This window comes from Indicator indicator, chromosome 4 (assembly GCF_027791375.1).
Source record: "Indicator indicator isolate 239-I01 chromosome 4, UM_Iind_1.1, whole genome shotgun sequence".
Lineage (NCBI taxonomy): Eukaryota > Metazoa > Chordata > Aves > Piciformes > Indicatoridae > Indicator > Indicator indicator.
This window is the reverse complement of record NC_072013.1, coordinates 10,502,390-10,521,988: the sequence shown is the minus strand read 5'-3', so window position 1 is coordinate 10,521,988 and position 19,599 is coordinate 10,502,390. Positions and strand designations below refer to the sequence as shown.

The 19,599-nt window shown below is 54.4% G+C and overlaps 1 protein-coding gene across 1 annotated transcript; it reads right to left on the bottom strand.

Moving 5' to 3' along the window:
- Positions 1-4,483: 4,483 nt before the first annotated feature.
- On the bottom strand, positions 4,484-17,788 carry LOC128981458 (uncharacterized). Its single transcript, XM_054400246.1, has 3 exons — positions 17,758-17,788; positions 16,351-16,530; positions 4,484-6,432 (listed from the first exon to the last, which is right to left on the bottom strand). The coding sequence occupies exons 1-3, from the start codon at positions 17,786-17,788 to the stop codon at positions 4,484-4,486; spliced, it is 2,160 nt and encodes a 719-aa protein (XP_054256221.1).
- Positions 17,789-19,599: the final 1,811 nt, after the last annotated feature.

Genomic DNA, 19,599 nt, shown 5'->3' with positions numbered 1-19,599 from the left:
CATCTTGCCTTGGCAACAACCAGCAGCTCTTGGGGGCCCAGAATCCAGTCCTTGCAGAAAGAAGCAAGTGCCTGCAGCAATCACAACAGATCAAAGGGAAGGGTGGGAGTTGGAGCCCACAATTTCCTTCTGCTCTGAATAATCGAGGACTCAAATTAACCTGTTACTGAGCTGAGTAGAGACTTCCCTGACCCACTTTCCATCTTAGGTGGATTCATGTTTAACCCATAAGCATGCTGGTCACTGTGGCTCCCAGGGGCTGTGCTTCTCCCTACTTGGGCAGACTAAAACCTCAACCATTACTCTCTAACAGAGGATGATGCTCCTGGAAACTCCAGGTCTCAGCATGCAGCATTCTTCCCTCCTGGTTGACTGAGAGAGAGAAGGATAGCAGTTTGCTCTGGGGTAGGCTTGGGCACATTTGTGTGTTCCTTGTCCTTCCACAGATCCCCTGTGGCTGAGAAGGGAGCTAGCTGCACGTGTCAAGGGGTAGCACAGCCCTTAGCTAAAAGGAGACCTTGGTATTTTTTTCCCTGCCATTTCTTTGAATACAGCCTGCACTTGTCTCTGCTGTTGGGAAACAGAAATGAGACTCTCCCACTCACTCCTTTCATGGTCCTGGTTAGAAATGACAGAAACAGCAGATGTCCTGTGGACACTAATGGACTCACAGTCTCTCTTTGCCTTGACAAACACCATCTGATTCATAACCCTGTTGAAGAGGGAGAGCTCACAAGCAGAAGGCAGGCTCAGAAGTTGCCTGACGCTTTGGAGAGAAGCTGCTCCTTTGTGCTTTTTTGCCAGTCAGAAGTAAAGCCTCACCTACAAGTAAAGGTGTGCTGCATGGGAGCAAACACCACTCTCCCTATCCTCCCAGCACAGGCTTTAATTGCTGCTTACCTGAGAAGGCAGTTGAGGCTTCCACCATTCCATGATGATGTTTCTGTACCCACCTCTGTGGCATGAGGTTGTTCTCTGCAGCTGGAGACAGTGAAGCTAGAGCAGAACTGTGGGACAGACCCTAACTCCACTATCTCCCACATCTCCAATAAGGAGATGCTGGGAGTGGCCTCTCAGGAGCCTCACAGATATTTCTACTTCTCCTAATTGGTGCTGCATCCAGGTGCCATCATCTCTGCAGGAAATTAGGAGGTGTAGGCTCCAAGGGGTCTGTGCACAGAGATGATTTGCTGTGCTCTACCCTGGGATTTCCTCCTGTCCCACTCTCAGGGTTCAGTGTGGAGGTGGCAGGGGGAGCTAGCACTGGGGTTTGCCAGCTCAGCTCTCTCCAAAGGTGGATGGCAGCTGCTGCTCCTGCAACCCCAACACCTCAACTAATCTGGCAATGACGAAGGTGGCAATAACTCACCCAGGGGTGGAGGTCACAGCAGCCTAATTCCCTGGGGGCAGCAGTGGGCACAGGATGGTGGCATTGCTTCCTCTTCCACCCCAGGTGTTCATCCTGCCTTCTCAGGGGGTGGAAGAGGCAAAGGTAACTTAACCCAAGTAACTCTACTTTTCCAGCTCCTCCCCACCTCGTGGCTGTGCCTCTCCCAAACACCTCCAGCCTCCCAGGACCTTGCTGCAGTACCAAGGGTCTGTACTCCCTGCATCAGCAGCTTCTGCATGGCCCCAGCAACTGCAGGCTGCCCCTGCCCTTAGCCTCCCTCCCTCCCACTCCTCCTGCAAACCTTACAATCCATCTCCTCATCTCTGAACTCACCCTGCCATCCATCAGCCACTGCCTGAGCACATTATCCTTCAGTTCTCCAGACAGCAGCTGAGGAAGGCAGCTGGGACACAGCAGTTTCTGCCCTGACTCCCAGGCACACTCTTGCCTTGGCTCTGTGTGGCTGGAGCTCTGCTGATGCAACCTTCCTGACGACCAACATTCTGTGTTGCACCCAGCATCACCAGCAGCACCTGGGGCCCTGGGGGATGGAAGCTGTAGCAGACAGGGCAGTCTGAACCCCAGTGTGCTGGGCCACAGGCAGCTGAATTCATCCTCATGGCCATGGCCTGGCTGGCACCCCCAGGACTGCAGTCTGGGTTGTACACTGCCAGGAGGGGGTGCAGTGCCCTGTCTTTGCCCAAGGGTAGTGGGAAAGCTGGGAATGCCCAGCTCTAGAACACAGGAATCCAAGTGAGGATGAGGCTGGCTTTTGCCCAGTGCTTGAGTGGTTTTGCCTGAGGCCATAAAGTTTCTGAGGCTGAAGCCTATTCCTGACTCTGCAATTTTCCCCAGATATCACTGGAGTTTTTTCCCCATCCTTGGAGTTCTGCCCAGCAGCAGGGTAGGGCACAGCTTTGCTGTACATCCCTCCTGCAGGGGGGTCAGCACTGGAGCTGCCCTCCTGATGCTCTGTGCCTACACTCCATCCTTCCCTGGCAGCTCTAGCCCCCACCAGATGCCCCAGAGCAGCTCTAGCCCCCACTTGCCCACTGTGCTGATGGACACATGCTCTTGGGGGAAGAAGTGAGCCAGTGCCTGCTGGTCTGCCACATGAGTACAGCAAAGAAATCCTTACAACAGCATTCCCTCTGACTGATCCAGCACAAAAATGACAGCAGGGAAATCCCAATACTTCCACCTCTGAGATTTCCATAACACATCCTGAGCCAGCACAGTGGATGTGCATGTGGGGAAAGAGGTGGTGGTGTTATTTCAAGAGCCCCTAAGGATCTGATCCATGCTGACCCAGTACCACAGACATGTTAACCAGGGGGACAAAAAAATAATATATGTTTTGGAAGGCTGAAAAGAATTACAGCTCCTTGTGGTATATTATTTACATCAGAAACCCATTCTGATAAATACAAGGTTGAATGTGAGTCAGCAGTAATGGGTGCCCCAAGTGTAAATACCTCACTGCACACTCAGGGAACAGCTATGCAGAAATAGGAAGCACTTTGGATTCATATTGAGTACACTGCCCCAGGATTTAGTTGCTGTAGGATTGCTGCATTTGTGTGCATGCTCCTTTTGAATGTGCATCTACCTGTGGACTGTGTAGACAGCAGCAGATATTCACAGAATCATAGATTATAGAATTGTTAGGGTTGGAAGGGACCTCAAGGATCATTTAGTTCCAACTTCCTGCCATGGGCAGGGACACCTCACACTAGATCAGGTTGCCCAGAGCCTCATCCAGCCTGGCCTTAAAAACCTCCAGGAATGAGGCTTCCACCACCTCCCTGGGCAACCTGTTCCAGTGTCTCACCACCCTCATGGGGAAGAACTTCTTCCTAACATCCAATCTGAATCTACCCATTTCTAGTTTTTTTCCATTCCCCCTAGTCCTGTCACTCCCTGACACCCTCAAAAGTCCCTCCCCAGCTTTCTTGTAGCCCCCTTCAGATACTGGAAGGCCACAATTAGGTCTCCTCAGAGCCTTCTCCTCTCCAGACTGAACAGCCCCAACTCTCTCAATCTCCATAGGAGAGGTGCTCCAGCCCTCTGATCATCCTCATGACCCTCCTCTGGTCACGTTCCAGCATGTCCAGATCCTTCTTGTAACAGGGACTCCAGAGCTGGACACAGTACTCCAGGTGGGGGTCTCAGCAGAGTGGAGTAGAGGGGGAGAATCACCTCCCTGTGACCTGCTGGCCACACTTCTCTTGAGAAGCTCAGCATGAGCCACCAGTGTGCACTTGTAGCCCAGGCTCTGGCTGGCTTCCCAGGCTGCAAGTGCACACTGGTCATTCATGTTGAGCTCCTCATCTACCAGCACCCCCAAGTCCTTTTCTTCAGGGCTGCTCTCAGGCCAGTCCCTGCCCAGCCTATATCAGTGCTTGGGATTGCCCTGACCCAGATGCAGGACCTTTCATTTGGTCTTGTTGAACTTCATGAGGTTCAGATGCCAATGCTGATCTAGAGCTTTAGATGACCCTGATTTTTAGAGAAGCACTCAGTTACCAGAGGGCTAAGTGCACTCAGGCCCTGCAGGCTCCTATCTCTGGGTCTTGCTGTTTTGAGAAAGAGCCTTGGCTCTCAGATGATGCTTTCTGGGGTGACTGAGGTGGTTGTAGCCAGGTGGGGGTTGGTCTCTTCTCCCAGGCAACCAGCAACAGAATAAGAGGACGCAGTCTCAAGCTGTACAGGGGGCTTGCTCTTAGAAAGAAGTTCTTCACAGAGAGATTGCCCATTGGAATGGGCTGCCCAGGGAGGTGGTGGGGTCAATGTCCCTGGAGGTGTTTAAGAAAAGCCTGGATGAGGCACTTAGTGCCATGCTCTAATTGATTAGTTAAGGTTGGGTGATTGGTTGGACTTGATGATCTTGGAGGTCTCTTCCAACCTGGTTGATTCTGTGATTCTGTGACTTAACACCATGCATAAATGCACCTGCTTGCCAGGGCTGAGTGCAGCCAAGAGCGGAGCTCTGCCACCCTCATGGCACTTCCCAAGGGATCAACTCCCCCATGCCCCCTCTGAGCAGCTCCCTCCCCTCGGCAGACCTCTCAGCCAGCGCGTCCTGGCTGCCACTCAGCTCCAAGGTGCTGGTGAGTCGCTGGTGTCGCGTGGAAAGCGGAGGCCTCTAGAGATGTCAGCCAGTCCTGGCTGCCACTCTGCCTGCAGCAGCCTGCTGAAGGCCATGCTGTGTGCAGCCCCCGTGGCATGAAGCCCCCTGGCAGCTTGCTTACCTGACTGCTCCCCTGTCTGCTCACCTGACTGCTCCCCTGTCTGCTCACCTGTCTGCTCCCCTGACTGCTCACCTGTCTGGTCCCCTGTCTGCTCCCCTGTCTGCTCACCTGTCTGCTCACCTGTCTGCTCCCCTGTCTGCTCCCCTGTCTGCTCACATGTCTGCTCACCTGACTGCTCCCCTGTCTGCTCCCCTGTCTGCTCCCCTGACTGCTCCCCTGTCTGCTCCCCTGTCTGCTCCCCTGTCTGCTCACCTGACTGCTCCCCTGTCTGCTCACCTGTCTGCTCCCCTGTCTGCTCACCTGACTGCTCCCCTGTCTGCTCACCTGTCTGCTCCCCTGTCTGCTCACCTGACTGCTCACCTGACTGCTCCCCTGTCTGCTCCCCTGTCTGCTCACCTGTCTGCTCACCTGACTGCTCCCCTGTCTGGTCCCCTGTCTGCTCACCTGTCTGCTCCCCTGTCTGCTCCCCTGTCTGCTCCCCTGTCTGCTCACCTGTCTGCTCACCTGTCTGCTCCCCTGTCTGCTCCCCTGTCTGCTCACATGTCTGCTCCCCTGTCTGCTCCCCTGACTGCTCCCCTGTCTGCTCACCTGACTGCTCCCCTGTCTGCTCCCCTGTCTGCTCACCTGTCTGCTCACCTGACTGCTCCCCTGTCTGCTCCCCTGTCTGCTCCCCTGTCTGCTCACCTGACTGCTCCCCTGTCTGCTCCCCTGTCTGCTCCCCTGTCTGCTCACCTGACTGCTCCCCTGTCTGGTCCCCTGTCTGCTCACCTGTCTGCTCACCTGTCTGCTCACCTGACTGCTCCCCTGTCTGCTCCCCTGTCTGCTCCCCTGACTGCTCCCCTGTCTGGTCCCCTGTCTGCTCACCTGACTGCTCACCTGACTGCTCCCCTGTCTGCTCCCCTGTCTGCTCCCCTGACTGCTCCCCTGTCTGGTCCCCTGTCTGCTCACCTGACTGCTCCCCTGTCTGCTCCCCTGTCTGGTCCCCTGTCTGCTCACCTGTCTGCTCACCTGACTGCTCCCCTGTCTGCTCCCCTGTCTGCTCACCTGTCTGCTCCCCTGACTGCTCACCTGTCTGCTCCCCTGTCTGCTCCCCTGTCTGCTCCCCTGTCTGCTCACCTGACTGCTCCCCTGTCTGCTCACCTGACTGCTCACCTGTCTGCTCCCCTGTCTGCTCCCCTGTCTGCTCACCTGACTGCTCCCCTGACTGCTCCCCTGTCTGCTCCCCTGTCTGCTCACCTGTCTGGTCCCCTGTCTGCTCACCTGTCTGCTCCCCTGTCTGCTCCCCTGTCTGCTCCCCTGTCTGCTCACCTGACTGCTCCCCTGTCTGCTCCCCTGTCTGCTCCCCTGTCTGCTCACCTGTCTGCTCCCCTGTCTGCTCCCCTGTCTGCTCACCTGACTGCTCACCTGACTGCTCCCCTGTCTGCTCCCCTGTCTGCTCCCCTGTCTGCTCACCTGTCTGCTCCCCTGTCTGCTCACCTGTCTGCTCACCTGTCTGCTCACCTGTCTGCTCCCCTGACTGCTCCCCTGTCTGCTCACCTGTCTGCTCACCTGTCTGCTCACCTGACTGCTCACCTGACTGCTCCCCTGTCTGCTCCCCTGTCTGCTCCCCTGACTGCTCCCCTGACTGCTCCCCTGTCTGCTCCCCTGACTGCTCCCCTGTCTGCTCCCCTGTCTGCTCCCCTGACTGCTCCCCTGACTGCTCCCCTGACTTCTCCCCTGACTGCTCCCCTGTCTGCTCAGCAGCATGCTGGTGAGCAGGGGCTCGTTGGGCGCAGACGGGAGGCACATGTCCTGGGCCAGGGGAGCTGAACAAAACCAGCAGAAAATGCACCCAAGCCTTTGCCTCTTGTTTCTGGCTGACATTGGTTTTGCAGTACGTTCATAACGTGCCTGGCTTGTCAGCTCTCCTCAAACCATGTGTGGCAGTTTCAGGCTGTGCCTAGAAAATTTTCCACAGATCTTGAACAGAAAGTGGTAGAATGTAAAGAAATTACGATTGGATGCGAAAGGGAAAATGAAGATAAGACCTAAATAATCCCATTGGACAGATATCTAACATAAAGTTAGGTTTATAAACTAACTTTCTCTCTTTTTTCACTTCCTCACTCTGGCAGATACTAACTGGTGCCTCTGCAGACCTTGGCTGTGTTCTTTGTTGTGGTTAAGTCCTAACAGCAACTCTCTGCTCTTCTCTCTCCTTTACCTTGTACAGGGGGGAAGGGAACAGGGAAGGGGAAGCTGTTAGTAACTCCCTGGTTTTGTCCAGGAGGGGTCTTGTGTTGTTTACAAATTGTAAATGTTGTATATTTTGTACATATTCCTTGCATTCCATGTTTCTGGATTGCAGGTGTGCTTGTAAATGCAGCTTCATTTGCTTTCAACTGAGCTGGTCTGGCAATTTTATGTTGGGGGTAACTTCAACCCACCACAGGATGGCTGGAGCAGGCAGCATGGCAGTGAGAGGGAAGGGTGGTGGTGGCAGCAGGGACAGCTGGCACTGCACTGGGGCAGGTGGTGCCTGTAGACATTGAATGAGCTGTAGGGCAGCTCAGCCTGACCCAGCTCAGGGGGAAAGCAATTACCCTGCTGCCCCCAGAGCTTCAGGGGGGCTTCTGCCTGCAGGGAGAAGGAAGAGGTCCAGGATACTCAGAGATGTGGCAGAGGTGCCTGTCCCTGAAGACACTCAAGCTCAAACGTAATGGGGCCTGGAGCAACCTGATCTAGTTGGAGATGTCCCTGCTCATTGCAGGGGGGGGTTGGACAAGATGACCTTCGAGGGTTCCTTCCAGCCCCATGTCTTCTATGATTCTATGTGTCTCCAGTGGGCTCTGAGCAATCCACATGCTCTCCTACAGCACTGGGATCTCCAGCTGAGTCCACCCAGGCACCTGTTTGTGTCCCTTCCCTTGGGAGCCACAGCCATGATGCTTCACAGAGCAAAGCAGCTTCCCAGTTCCACCTCTGCCTCCCCAAAGGCTACAGGAGGTCAGCAGAAACCCTGCCTCTGCAGATATCATGATATTCTCTGATTCTATTCCCAGAAGGTTCTGGGAGGAGTTTCTGGTTCCTAGAGTAGCATGTGGAGAGGTGAAAGACAATAGTGAAATGAGCTGGCAGCCAGTGCACTCCTTGGGAAAAGGCAGTTTCATCAACCCCAAAATGCCCCCCCTTGGATTCCACCAGATTGACACCAGTTCTGGACCAGTTCCAGAAGGATAGGGGTGGATTGTAGATGAGGCACAGCCAGCTCAAAGGACACTATTCAAACTGCAGCAGCCCCAAAGCTGCTGTAATTTACACTGGGGACTGCATCCAGGCCTTTCATCTATCCGTACTGAGAGGTGTGAGGTGTCTGCTTGCTTGCAAGGGTTAGCAGGGTGAGCATGTTGAAAGGGAAGCAAAGGGATGGCAAAAAGCAGCATCCCCAGCTGGGAGCAAAGAGCAGCTTTTGTGGAAGTCATGCAAAGACAGAAATCAATACAGCTCTTCAACAGGCACAACAAAAGAACAAGTAGAAAAAGCAAGTGGTCCACCAAAATCAAACTAACAGGTGCAAGCAAGGAGCTTGACAGTTGTTTGGGATGGCAGGACAAGCCTCTAAGAAGCAACAAGAATAGAGTCAGAGCCTGAAATGTGTGGGGCTACAATAGTGCTCAAGACATAAAACTTCCAGTATTGAGTCTTCATGATGTCCTGATGTGGAGTTCAAGCTTCTTCTCTCTGCAGAGTGCCCTGCAGCCTGCCTGGGAAAGCAGCAGAGCTTCCCGTGGCCCACTTTGCCTCTTCTCCTGTTACTTCTTCCTCTGTCCTTGACCCTGTTTTCTTACCAGTTCCACTACATGACATCTAACTACAGTCCTCAGGGAAGGATCAGGCCCTGAAGCAGTCCTGAGATGTGCTGCAGGGTGCTGAAGAACAGTGCACAAACATGAATCTATACTGCCACTGCAGCCCCTGAACCTTTTCCATGGCCATCTCACAGAGGAGCCAGGCAGTGCCTGTGAGAGCACAGGGGTTCTGGCCCAGAGACCCTGCCTGCTCACTGATTTGGGTTCAAGAGAGGGAGGTCAGCCAGTGACCCATCCCCAGCCATTGTCCTTGCTTGCTCCTGTCCCTGTGCTGGGTCAGCAGCCTGGGACTAGCTTCAGTGTTATGCCTGGAGCAAAAGCAGCACCAAGATGCAGGCTCAGCAGAAGAGGTGTTCCATGGGGACACCACTCCCCAGAGAGATTGTGGAGTCTCCTTCTCTGGAGGCTTTTAAGACCCATCTGGATGTGTTCCTGTGCAATCTGCAATAGATTCTATGGTCCTGCTCTGGCAGGGGGGTTGGACTTGATCTTCCAGCCCCTAACACGCTGTGATCCTGTGACACAAGCTGCTCCCCTGTTACCCTTCTAGCAGAGCTGTCAGAGCAACCTGTGCTGAAAGCTAAAAAGTTGCAGCCAAGAATGTGGACAAGCCTTGAGCAGGGGCAGGGGGAGCAGAAGGCAGTGAGACAGCAGGAGGGCCTGGGAAGCTGGGTGACCTTAGAAGTCACCTACTGAACCTGTATCATAGAGCTAATCTAGGATTTTGGTGCTCAAATACCAACAGCAGGAGCCAGCACCCCAGGTGGCGTGCCTTGGCCCCACCATGGTGCCAAGGGCTCTTTGGTTGACTGGTGCCCACCCCAATGGGACCATCTAGGACTCCCTGTTGGCATCTTACCCAAAGCCACAAGTCTCCCAAGCTCCTTCCCAACCTGGTTTGCAGGGAAGGCCCATAGCCATGAGCAATCCATGTGCCCAGGAAAGGAGGGAGATGCACAGCTGAGGTGGGAGATGCCCCCAGGTTTGCAGGGTTGGGAGGCTATTGGGGTAGCCATGAACATGCTGCCTGCAGCCTGCTTACCTCTGTGGTCTGTGCTTGCAGGCAGGGCTGCCATGGCTGGAATGGCCCTGGCTCCCTGAAAGGATTCATTGTTTGTGGTGGTGGAGGCTGGGACACAGGAGGCATTGAAGGCAGTGGGTATCCTGAGCTCCCGGGCACTGGCAGGGGCTGGCTTGCCCTGTGCCTAGCTGCTGGCAGCCCAGACCTCCCAGGCCCCCATGAGAAGGTCAGTTTGTACTGCTGCCAGCAGCCCAGAGCTGCAGGAGGATGAGGCACCTGGCACATGCTTCTGGAGCTTCCAAATGAGAGCAGCCTCAGCCCTTACCCTCTTCTCTTTCTCAGAATCACAGAATTATTGAGACCTCTGAGATCATCAAGTCCAGCCTAACACCACCACATCAGCTAACCCATGCCACCAAGTGCCACATCCAAGCTTTTCTTAAAGACCTCCAGTGATGGCAACTCCACCACCTCCCTGGGCAGTCCATCCCAGTGCCTAATCAGCCTTTCTGTGAGGAAGTGCTTCCTAATCTCTAACCTAAACCTCCCCTGGCATAGCTTCAAACCATGCCCTCTTGTCCTGTTACAAGTTGCCTGGGAGAAGAGCCTGACCCCCACCTGACTACAACTACAGTTTAGGTAGCTGAAGAGAGTGATAAGGTCCCCTCTAAGTCTCCTCTTCTCCAGGCTGAACACCCCCAGCTCCCTCAGCTTTTCCCCATACAACTTTCCCTCCAGCCCCCTCCTGTAAGCCCAGTACCAGCCCCTCGGGGCGACGCTGCAGCTCTGCTCAGCACGGCCACCACCATCCCAATGCTCCTCCAAGTCTCTGCTGGACGCTCCCTGTGCTCTCCTCTCTCTCCGTGCGTGCGACGGCTTGAGCCGGGCAGGACCCAGCCTGGCTGGGGAAGGAGCAGTGGCAGGACTCCAGCTCTTCCTGTCCTTGAGCAGCTCCTGCAGTCACCAGTAAACACACATGAAACGTCTGCAGGCACCAGTAAACGTGCAAAACAGAGGAAGGAAGGCAGGAAGGAAGGAAGGAAGGAAGCCTTCCCTGAGGAAGCTGGCCCCAAGGCATCCGGAGATAACAGCCTGCACCTGCGGCCACTCGGGGCCAGCCTGGGTCCTACCCTGCAATGGAGGCAAAGCCCCCCCGGCCCACGACACACACAAGTGTCTGAAAGATTAAATCACTTCTGTGGTGACCTGGCTGTGTGACCTGCCAGACGGTGATGGACATTTTCTGTCCCAGCCCTGCAGGCAGGTGGGGGCAGGGCAGGGTGAAGCAGCTCCCTACCTTTGCCAGCACAGACCTGCTGAGGAGTGGGCTCACCCCCTCCCTCCCGGGGTGGCCCTGGCAAGGCTGGATGTGTGCCTGCTAGTGGGGTAGCCCTTCCCAGAGGCGTGGATACCACAGTGGTTTGGGGAGTGGGCATGGGGCTGGTACTCATCAGGGCTCACTGCTTGGGACTTCAGTGTACAGTTTTCTGCACCCTCGAAGAAGTGTGTGGAGGAGGCAGGGTGTCCCTGGGGATGGACAGGTATCCATCTGTCCTTGGAGAGACAGACAGACAGATGCTCAGGGTGCTTTTTGGGCTTACAGTGTGAACAGCACCAATTCATGTGCATCCTGGGTGTGTGCAGGCTCCCACAGAGGCTTTGTGAACTTGGGGCTGTCCAGGATGAAATGGGAGACTCCACTGATGCCTCCTGCTTCCCTAGGGACTTTAATGAGGGTTAATTGGAGGCTCTGCAGAAGCACAACAGCCACATCAAAAGGGCCGAGGAGGCTGAGCAAGGCACTGTGCGTGCTGCTGGCATGGGTCATGCCTGGCAGAGGCACAGCTCCAAGATGCTTGGAGTACCACTGAACAGGGCCCTCTGCCACAGTCCTTGCCTCTTCCGGTCAGGGCTGGGGGCACAGGGTGTCCTGTTGCCTCCTGCTGCTCTGTGGCCAGGCAGGCAGCCCCTGACTATGCGAGCACCCTGTTCCTTCATGCCCTTTTTGTGCCCCTCACCACGTGTGAGCTGGGCTAGAGGCATAACTAGCTCAGCACAGAACTACAGCCCTCCAGACAGATTTTTCTCTAGTCTCAAGCACCACAAACAGGATCCAGCAGCCTTTCCACCTTCCCTGAGGACTGGTCAGTTCCTTCCAAGGTCCCTTTGCTCTAAGGGGATCCCTATCAGGTGTGGTGGACATGTCCATATCATCCTCAGAGCACTGCAAGTAACAATAAGAACCAGCACCTCACAAACCTTAACACCTTGCATCCTTCTTTTTTTCCTAAATGGGAAGCTAATGTGATGCAAAACTCCTGGGTACTTGGTCAGACCTGCCTCAAGGCTCAACAGAGACTCTTCCACACCCAGCATCCCAGCCTGGGGCAGATAGCAAGGAGGGGTTCTCATTTCCCCCTGCACCCAGGACAGTTGGCATCCAGGCCTAGCAGATGTCAGGTTGCTCTCCTTCTTAGCCCTCAAAGAGGCTTTTAATGGAGATATTAAGACTGGTGTGGATGCTGTACAAATGCAATCTCATCAGAACAAAGGCTAAGAGAAGGGCTGTATTCATAATTAAGGATGCATTTCCAGTTAGTCAAGCAGAGCTTCACCAAGCCCAGGTTTGATAAGCCCTGGCACAGACACTGTGTTAGCAGAAGACACCAGAGTGCTATTACTTTCTGTTAACCCAGCAGGAACATAATTGCAAAAGACAACTCTGAACAGATAGACAGGAACAGTCCAGAGTGCAGCATTGCCCAGCAAGAGGAATGCAGGACTCACAGGCAGGATCCAGTGACCAGCATCCCTTCCCCTCCGGGTCACAGAGAACCTGAAGATCCCCTGGGGACATGCAGCTTGGTGTTTGCACATAGGAGAGCATGAATGGGCAAAACCAACTTGCTTAGAGATTTTGTGTGACAGTCACCTTCCCCTTACCCCATGATTAAATGGCCCTCACTCTTCAGCCACTTGCAGAAGTTTATGATCACAGAGGACCTTACCCTGGCATGGCATGGCATGCAGGTGGCACACATGGCTGGCTCTGATGGCTCTGTCATTCATATGGGATGATAGCAACCCATGTACCTGATGCTACAAAGCAGCCCTGGGAGATGGCTTCCTGAGGGTTTTCTGCCTGTGTGAGCTAGCTGGAGAGGTTGGCTGAGACTGGCAGGGAGGCAGAGGCACAGGACTGGAAGTGGGCAGGGGGTGCCCCAAAGACAAACTGCCTTTTAACCACTTTTAGTCTTTGGATTTCACTGACACTTTCACAACCTCCCCCTTTTTCCCTCCAGTGAAACACAGATCATAGGATCATAGGATGCTAGGAGCTGGAAGGGACCTGCAAAGATCACAGAATCACAGAAGGTTAGGGGCTGGAAGGGACCTCAAGAGATCATCAAGTCCAACCCCCCTGCCAGAGCAGGACCACAGAATCTAGCACAGGTCACACAGGAACACATCCAGGTGGGGCTTGAAAGTCTCCAGAGAAGGAGACTCCACAACCTCTCTGGGCAGCCTGTTCCAGTGCTCTGTGACCCTCACAGTGAAGAAGTTCCTCCTCATGTGGAGGTGGAACCTCCTGTGTGGTAGTTTATATCCATTACCCCCTGTCCTGTCAGAGTCTCTTACAGCCCTGCTGTAAATTCACAGGATGTGAATGGCTTTTTTAATTAAAAATACCAGAATCAGCATTAAATTTACTACTATATTTTGAACTCTCAAGAAAATGGGGCTACAAAAGACAAAGGCCACATAAAAGTGTTGACTTGGGCACAGTGTGATTTATAGGGCATGTTAACACCATGGAGCTCAATGTAACACCATGGAGCTTGAGAAGAAAACAAAAATACAATGCTAATGGAAAGTCCAATAAGACTTTTGATACTGGCTTTGGGTCTCCATCAGCAGGTGATTTTCTGGTTGACCTCACCTCCCTGTAGGTGGAAACAGGCCTGGGAGGGATGACCATGTCTGGGGGCTGAGCAGTGAGGCTGTGGGAGAACTGCCCTGTGTCCCACTTACATTGTTTTTTGTGCTAGGAGTAACACAGACTCCAAGAGCTTTTAAGGTCTGACCTTTTTCTGGGAGGTTTCTTGGGAGAAAGATGGGATGTTAAAACGCTCATCAGCCCAGGCTGGTGACAAGATTGTGGGGATCACAGTGGGCTGAGCAGGTGTGCTGAGCCCAGGCAGGACCCTCAGCTGAGATGGGCAAGCACAGCTGCTCCTGCAGTCAGTCCCAGCAGGCTCTCTGCTTGTGGGGTTCATATTTCCAAACAGACATCAGGCAGGCTGGAGAGACTGGCAAGAATGATGAAAAGCCCAGGAACTCCCACTTCATCGTGAGAGATAAAGAAGTTTAGTCTATTTAACTTCTCAGAGAGAAGGTTAAGAGGTGCCTTGATCGTGATCTATTAATACCTACACAGGAGAAATAGTTCAGATAGTAGATAGCTCTTTAATCTAATAGGCAAAGGCATAATGCAATCTGGTGGCTGGAAGCCAAAACTCGATGCCTCCAGACTAGAAATAAGGGGCACATTTCACCAGCAGCTCTGGAACAGCTCACCCTCAGCAGTGATGGCATCTCTCCTGAGAGGAAGGTGTGCCCATGCCCTGATGATGGCTCTGGGGCAGGAATTCTCAGATACAAGGCACCAGCCTGTCACCCACAGGGGCAAGGCTGAACAGCAATGACTCTTTGGCCCCCAGAATCTGGGATTTTACAAATGGATAGTCGATTGTGATTATTTTTTTTTAATAGAGGAGGAGAATCTCCATTCCTCCCCCACGCTCCTCAGCAATTTACAGCTGATCTGCAGCCAGGCTGCTATAAGTACATCAAAGTAACAATTTAAGACTGAGAGGTTACATTTGTCCTCGCTCATTTCCTTTATGTTCTGTGTTCTATCCTCTCAGCGAGGCTCTTTGGAAGGGAAACCGAAAAGGAAGGGGGAGTGAAGGGCTGGGGGTAAATAAACACACCCTTGGCTACATTACCAGTCCTGCACACATGGCGTTTGTAAGCTCCTCAGGAGAAGGGATTATAGCTGAGCTGTTTATCACTGCTTCTGAACTACAGAAGGACGTCAAGTCTAAAGGCTTTTGTTAAAGCTTCTACATGAAAGTCAAGGAGAAAGGACGTTTTCCAAAAGTCAAGCATCCCCCAAAGATTCCAGACTCTACCCTGTAAGACCAAGGTATCAAAAAAATCACTCTGTGAGGAACTTGTCTGGTTTGGCACCGTGGGAGCTCTAGCAGACTTTAGAAACTCCTTTGCGGGGAGGCTTGCACCCCACAACCCTGCAGAGGCAGCCATGGGGCAGGGGCACAGCCTCCCACTGCTCCCACCCTTCTGCAGTGCCCCTTTGTAGCTAAGCTGCTGCCAAGCTGCCACCAGCCAGAGAAACAGCAGCTCCTTCTCTGCCACGTTCCTCACCATCCTCTCTGCATACTTGGCCCACGGGGCAGCTGCAAAGTTTTTTTATCATCTTGGCCCTGAGCAGCGCTTCCCTGCACCACAAAAAGTCTGGGCCAGGCAGGGAGAGGACCTCCAACAGGGCTGGGAGCCAGCCGGAGCAGCACACTCAGGGCACTGCAGCCTAGGGAGAGCTTGGTCTCCCCTGGCAGAAAACCTTGTAGTGTGCAGGTGGGTTGACAGACACTGCAGTACAGACTGACACAGGCAATTCCAAATTGCTGTGCTTAAGCACACAAATAGTATTTTCTATTAGTCTGCCTTTAAATTTATGTGCCTTAATACATTGCTCTTTACGTTAATAGCATTTTGCAAGATGTACAACAGGGGATGTAACGTGGCCAGGCCATGGTGAGAATTGTAACATTGCTCCTGACTGCATCCTGAGTGATTAGAACAGTAACCTTCATATCACCTTAGCAGCCACGTTGGTATTTTATTACATGTATTCCCAAGCAGATTATGTTGTTAAGGTAGATTTTTTTTTTCAAACCATAACGCAGGAGGAGAAACTATAAAGCCTTTGCAGGAATCTGTGGAAAATTGGTTGCTTTCAAACTGCATTTGGGCTCAGATGAAAATTTGTAAAGGTGAGGATTTTTGACTCACCAAGTCACCAGCAGCCTCTCTGCTCTCCCACCTAGAGCCCTGCAGGAGGAAAGCTGTGCTGTTTAAACAGAGGCATGATGAGGGTGAGGGACAGCCACAGCAGTCCTCTCTGAAAGGTGAACTGCCCACAAACATACACCACAAAGCCTAATTAATATTTTAACACTCACCAGTCAGAGACACAGGTTGGACTTGATGATCTTACAGATATTTTCCAACCTAAATGCTTCCATGATTTGGTGATTCTATGATAATATGTAAACTTTCCAACCAGCAGCATTTCTCTAGATTAATGCTTAAAATACCAGTGAATGAGATCATGCCCAGCTGAAATTATCCAAATCACCTCTCTGCCCTTCAGCCCCACTTTTATTCTTCTTTTTTTTGCACTGTTCTCTCAAATCTGTTTTCTTCATACAAGACAGCCTCTATGCCCTGGGTTCACCATTTTAAGCCCAGGGGTTGCATAGACACTCAATGCATATCACTGGTGTTTGGAAGTTCTCCAAGCACCTGTGCCAGTCCCACAAGCTGGGGGCATCACTCAGCACCAGGAAGCTTGTGTCTAAGAACCTCTGGGATTGCTCCAAGGTTGTGAGGTACCCTGGATTCTTTGCGGGTGTCTCTTTGGAGGTTTCTCAGTGCCCAGACTGTTTCTGGGCTGGTGTCTAAGAGAGGAGAAAATCCTCCTTCTTTAGAAAGGCTGGAAAGCATGGAGGTGCTTGTCCACTCTCATATTCTTACCGTGAGCCCCTTGATTTCCTCCTGGCACTGGTCCCTGGCCCAGTTTATGTCCCGCCTGGCCAAACTCCTTGAAATCCTGCCATTCCTGCACTTCCAGTGCCTTGGCTCCCAGCGGGAGCAGAGCACAGCCATGGCCACAGGCCAGGTGGGCATTCACTCCCAGCTCCTCCCCACTGCTCACTGGGGGTGCCAAGCAAGCACAAGCACACATGAAGTGCACATCATGGGCACTTGAAGGCTACATAGCGGTGGCAGTTGTGATTTTTGCAGAGGTACTGTGGGTCCAAAAGTATGAGGTTGGCAAGGGCATGGCAGATGAATCAGCAGCCCATGTCCACAGGAGGGGATGGCTCGAGTGGGCACATCACCTGAGGAGGGCTGGCAACAGAAACCCCAGGGCCACCAGCACATTTCCAGCAGCAGCCGGTGCTATGGCTCTTTCCCAGCTCTGGGAAGAGAGTCAGGACAGGCAGCAGCTTCAGTCCTTGTCCTTCACAAGGTGTTGGACAACAGGCACAAGAGAGAGTGGCTCCAGGGCTTCTGCACTCAAAGCAGATACACCAGTGCAATAGCACCGTATAGCGAGCGATACGATGGGGAGCTGTTGCTATGGTGAGGGAAATAATATTTAAGCACCAACTGTTTATAAATATAAAATCCCTACAAAGTTTTCTAAAATTAGATGAAGGGGGGGGCTAGGGCTGTCAGGATATTGTAAAAGACTGGAGAAATACCAGTATTTTTGGACACACATGCTCTGGGTACTCCTAAAACAGCAAATGCAACCCCAAAATGTTAAAAACACCAAAAGTGATGACTCTCCTGTTGTGCTTCCCAGGATTTAAAGGCAACCTCATAGCCCTGAACTCGCTGTCGCAGCCTGGCACGGCTCTGAGAGCGGAGGCGACAGCACCGTTCCCAGGGATTTATTTTCCTCTTGGCACAATTGCAGCACAGGGACCTGGGCTCCGCTGTTTCTCGTATCCTGCTTGCTGCTAAGTGAAGTTGTTCCACTCTGCTGGTGAAGACGCTGGTGCTGTGGCCCCACAGTTGCACTCTGCAAGCCCTCGAGTCAGAACTGAAGGTTTGGAATTCCATGAGCTGACGAGGCAGCTCCTTGAGGAGCTCACACAAAGGTTAAGAAGGAGACTGCTGTGATTCCTTGCAATGCCCAGGCAGCATTAAACATGCACAAAGTACAACTGAGACATAAAAACCGAATATCTATTGTAGCAACTCCAGAATCATAACCTGACTCTCATGGGCAGCTGCCATTGCAGCAGAGGTGCAGTTAAAGCGCTATAAACGCAGCTTAGTTGGCAAGCACCGGACAAAAGCAGGATATTCAAAGTTGCCAAAAGTCTGCAGGGTCGAACAGAAGCAGAAACTGGGGAGGAATGTGGGCACCAGACCGCAGCTGCTTCAACAGCCCTGACATTCCCCCAAGTTTCCTTACCTCTGCCCCATTACCACCGTGCCAGGCACTCAGGATGTCACCTTCCCACCTCACCTCTCGGTATTCTGGCACCGCCAGGGATAGTTTTGGGCCCTGGCCGTGGCAGTGAGCCCTGGCCCTGGCAGTGCAGGGAGGATTCCTGGTGCTGGAGGACCAGTCCCCATGGCAATATTTTTCCTGATGAGCAAAGGCTACCGGAAAATGAACGAACAACCGCACACCGCCGTAGTTACCGACCCCGGGGTGGGGGCATGGCACTGGAGAGCGGGGAGGAAGTGGGGCACCCTGCGCCCCGCAGCCACCCCTCGGCTGCTGGGTGGCTTGACCCCAGGGATCCCTAGGGATCTCCAGGGATCCCCGTGCCCCCTGCACCACTCGGCATAAGGGTGGCGGAACCGGACACCTCTCTGAAGGGGCTGCCCCACCGGCGCCTCCCCCCGCGTCAGGAGGGGCTCTGCCGGCTCCGTCCGGGCCACCTTCGGGAAGCAAAAAAAGAAACGGAGAGTTTCCTGCTCGGTAAAGCTGGGGAGCGACGGGGCCGGGCTGGGGCGGTGCGGAGCGGAGTGGTGCGGGGCGGGGGCAGCGCGGAGGCTCTGCCTGTGCCGGAGCCGCCGCCGCTGCGCTGCTATCTGCCCGCGCTGCCGGGAGGGCCGGAGCAGGGAGGGGAGAGCGGCTGCAGCCCCCCGCCCCCCGCCCGCCCTACCCTCGCCGCCGGCGCGGAGCGGAGCAGAGGGGCGTGGAGGGGCGGCCCGGCGCGGCGGCTGCCCGCTCGGGCAGGGCGAGCAGGGCAGGCAGGGCGGCGGCAGGGCAGGAATGAGCCCCAGCGGCGCGGCCCGCTGAGCTCCGCCGCCAGCCGGGGTCTGGCCGGGCTGGGCTCGGTGTCCCCCGCGCCGGGAAACGCGGCGGGGCCGGCCGGGGATGCGCGGAGGATCCCGCCGCGGCGCTCCGCCAGGTAAGAGGCACAGGGGAAGGGAGAGAGCGGATCGGCGGCGGTGTACGGCGGCGGCGGGCCGGGGCTCAACCGTAAACGGTTTTCCGCGACATCAACTTTGCAGCGCAGCGAGGCATCGCCCGCCGCGGCGGGAGAGACTTTGCCTCGCTGGTCCCCAGCGCTGGCGCGGCGGGACCCCGTCCCGGGCTGCCAGCGCCCGGCCAGCCGCCGCCTGAGCGGGGTGGGGGCAGCCCTGGCCCACCCCGAGACCCACGCGGGGAACAGGCTGCGGCGAAACTTGGGCTGCTCTTGGGTGAGGAGCTACCGCCGGAACAAGTGAGTAAGTGGCCGGGAGAGGCCAGATGTTCTGCCTGGTGCTGGGAGCCGCGCCAGCCGGCTGAGCGGATGCCCCGGCGCTTGCTGTCAGACCTTAGAGCGGTTCGGTAAAGCCGCCGTGAGGCTGGCGAGCAGAGCTCGCAGAGCGGGTCCGAGGCACGACATGGCATGGAGCAGTCCTGCGGGAAAGCTGCTCGGGCTCTGGCGCGGCCGCGGGCAGGGCGCGTCTCAAAGAGGCTTTCGAGGTGCTGAATGAGCCCGTTCATCCCAAAACAGCCTCCCAGCTCCTGCCAGGGGAGCGCTCCAGGAGAGAGCAAGCATGCACCGCCGGGCTGCTGGATGGCTCCGGGGAGGGTGGAGAGCACAAAAAGGCTGTGCCGGGTTTACCCAGGCATTCGCATCTTCGGGAAGAGACGGATGCGGTTCGGCAGATGAGGGATAAACAGGCACAGGTGGATGTTGTGGTAAGAAAACTCTGGGACTGGCTGGAGTTGGCATTACTTGGTAGAGATTATTTAACTCAAAA

Coding starts and splice junctions, on each gene's coding strand:
- LOC128981458 (XM_054400246.1), bottom strand. CDS start 17,788: ATGTCAGGGCTGTTGAAGCAGCTGCGGTCTG. Junction 16,531..17,757: donor GTTGAAGCAGCTGCGGTCTG/GTGCCCACATTC, acceptor TGGCACCCCCAG/TGAGCAGTGGGGAGGAGCTG. Junction 6,433..16,350: donor AGGAAATCAAGGGGCTCACG/GTAAGAATATGA, acceptor CCCCTGGCCCAG/GACATGTGCCTCCCGTCTGC.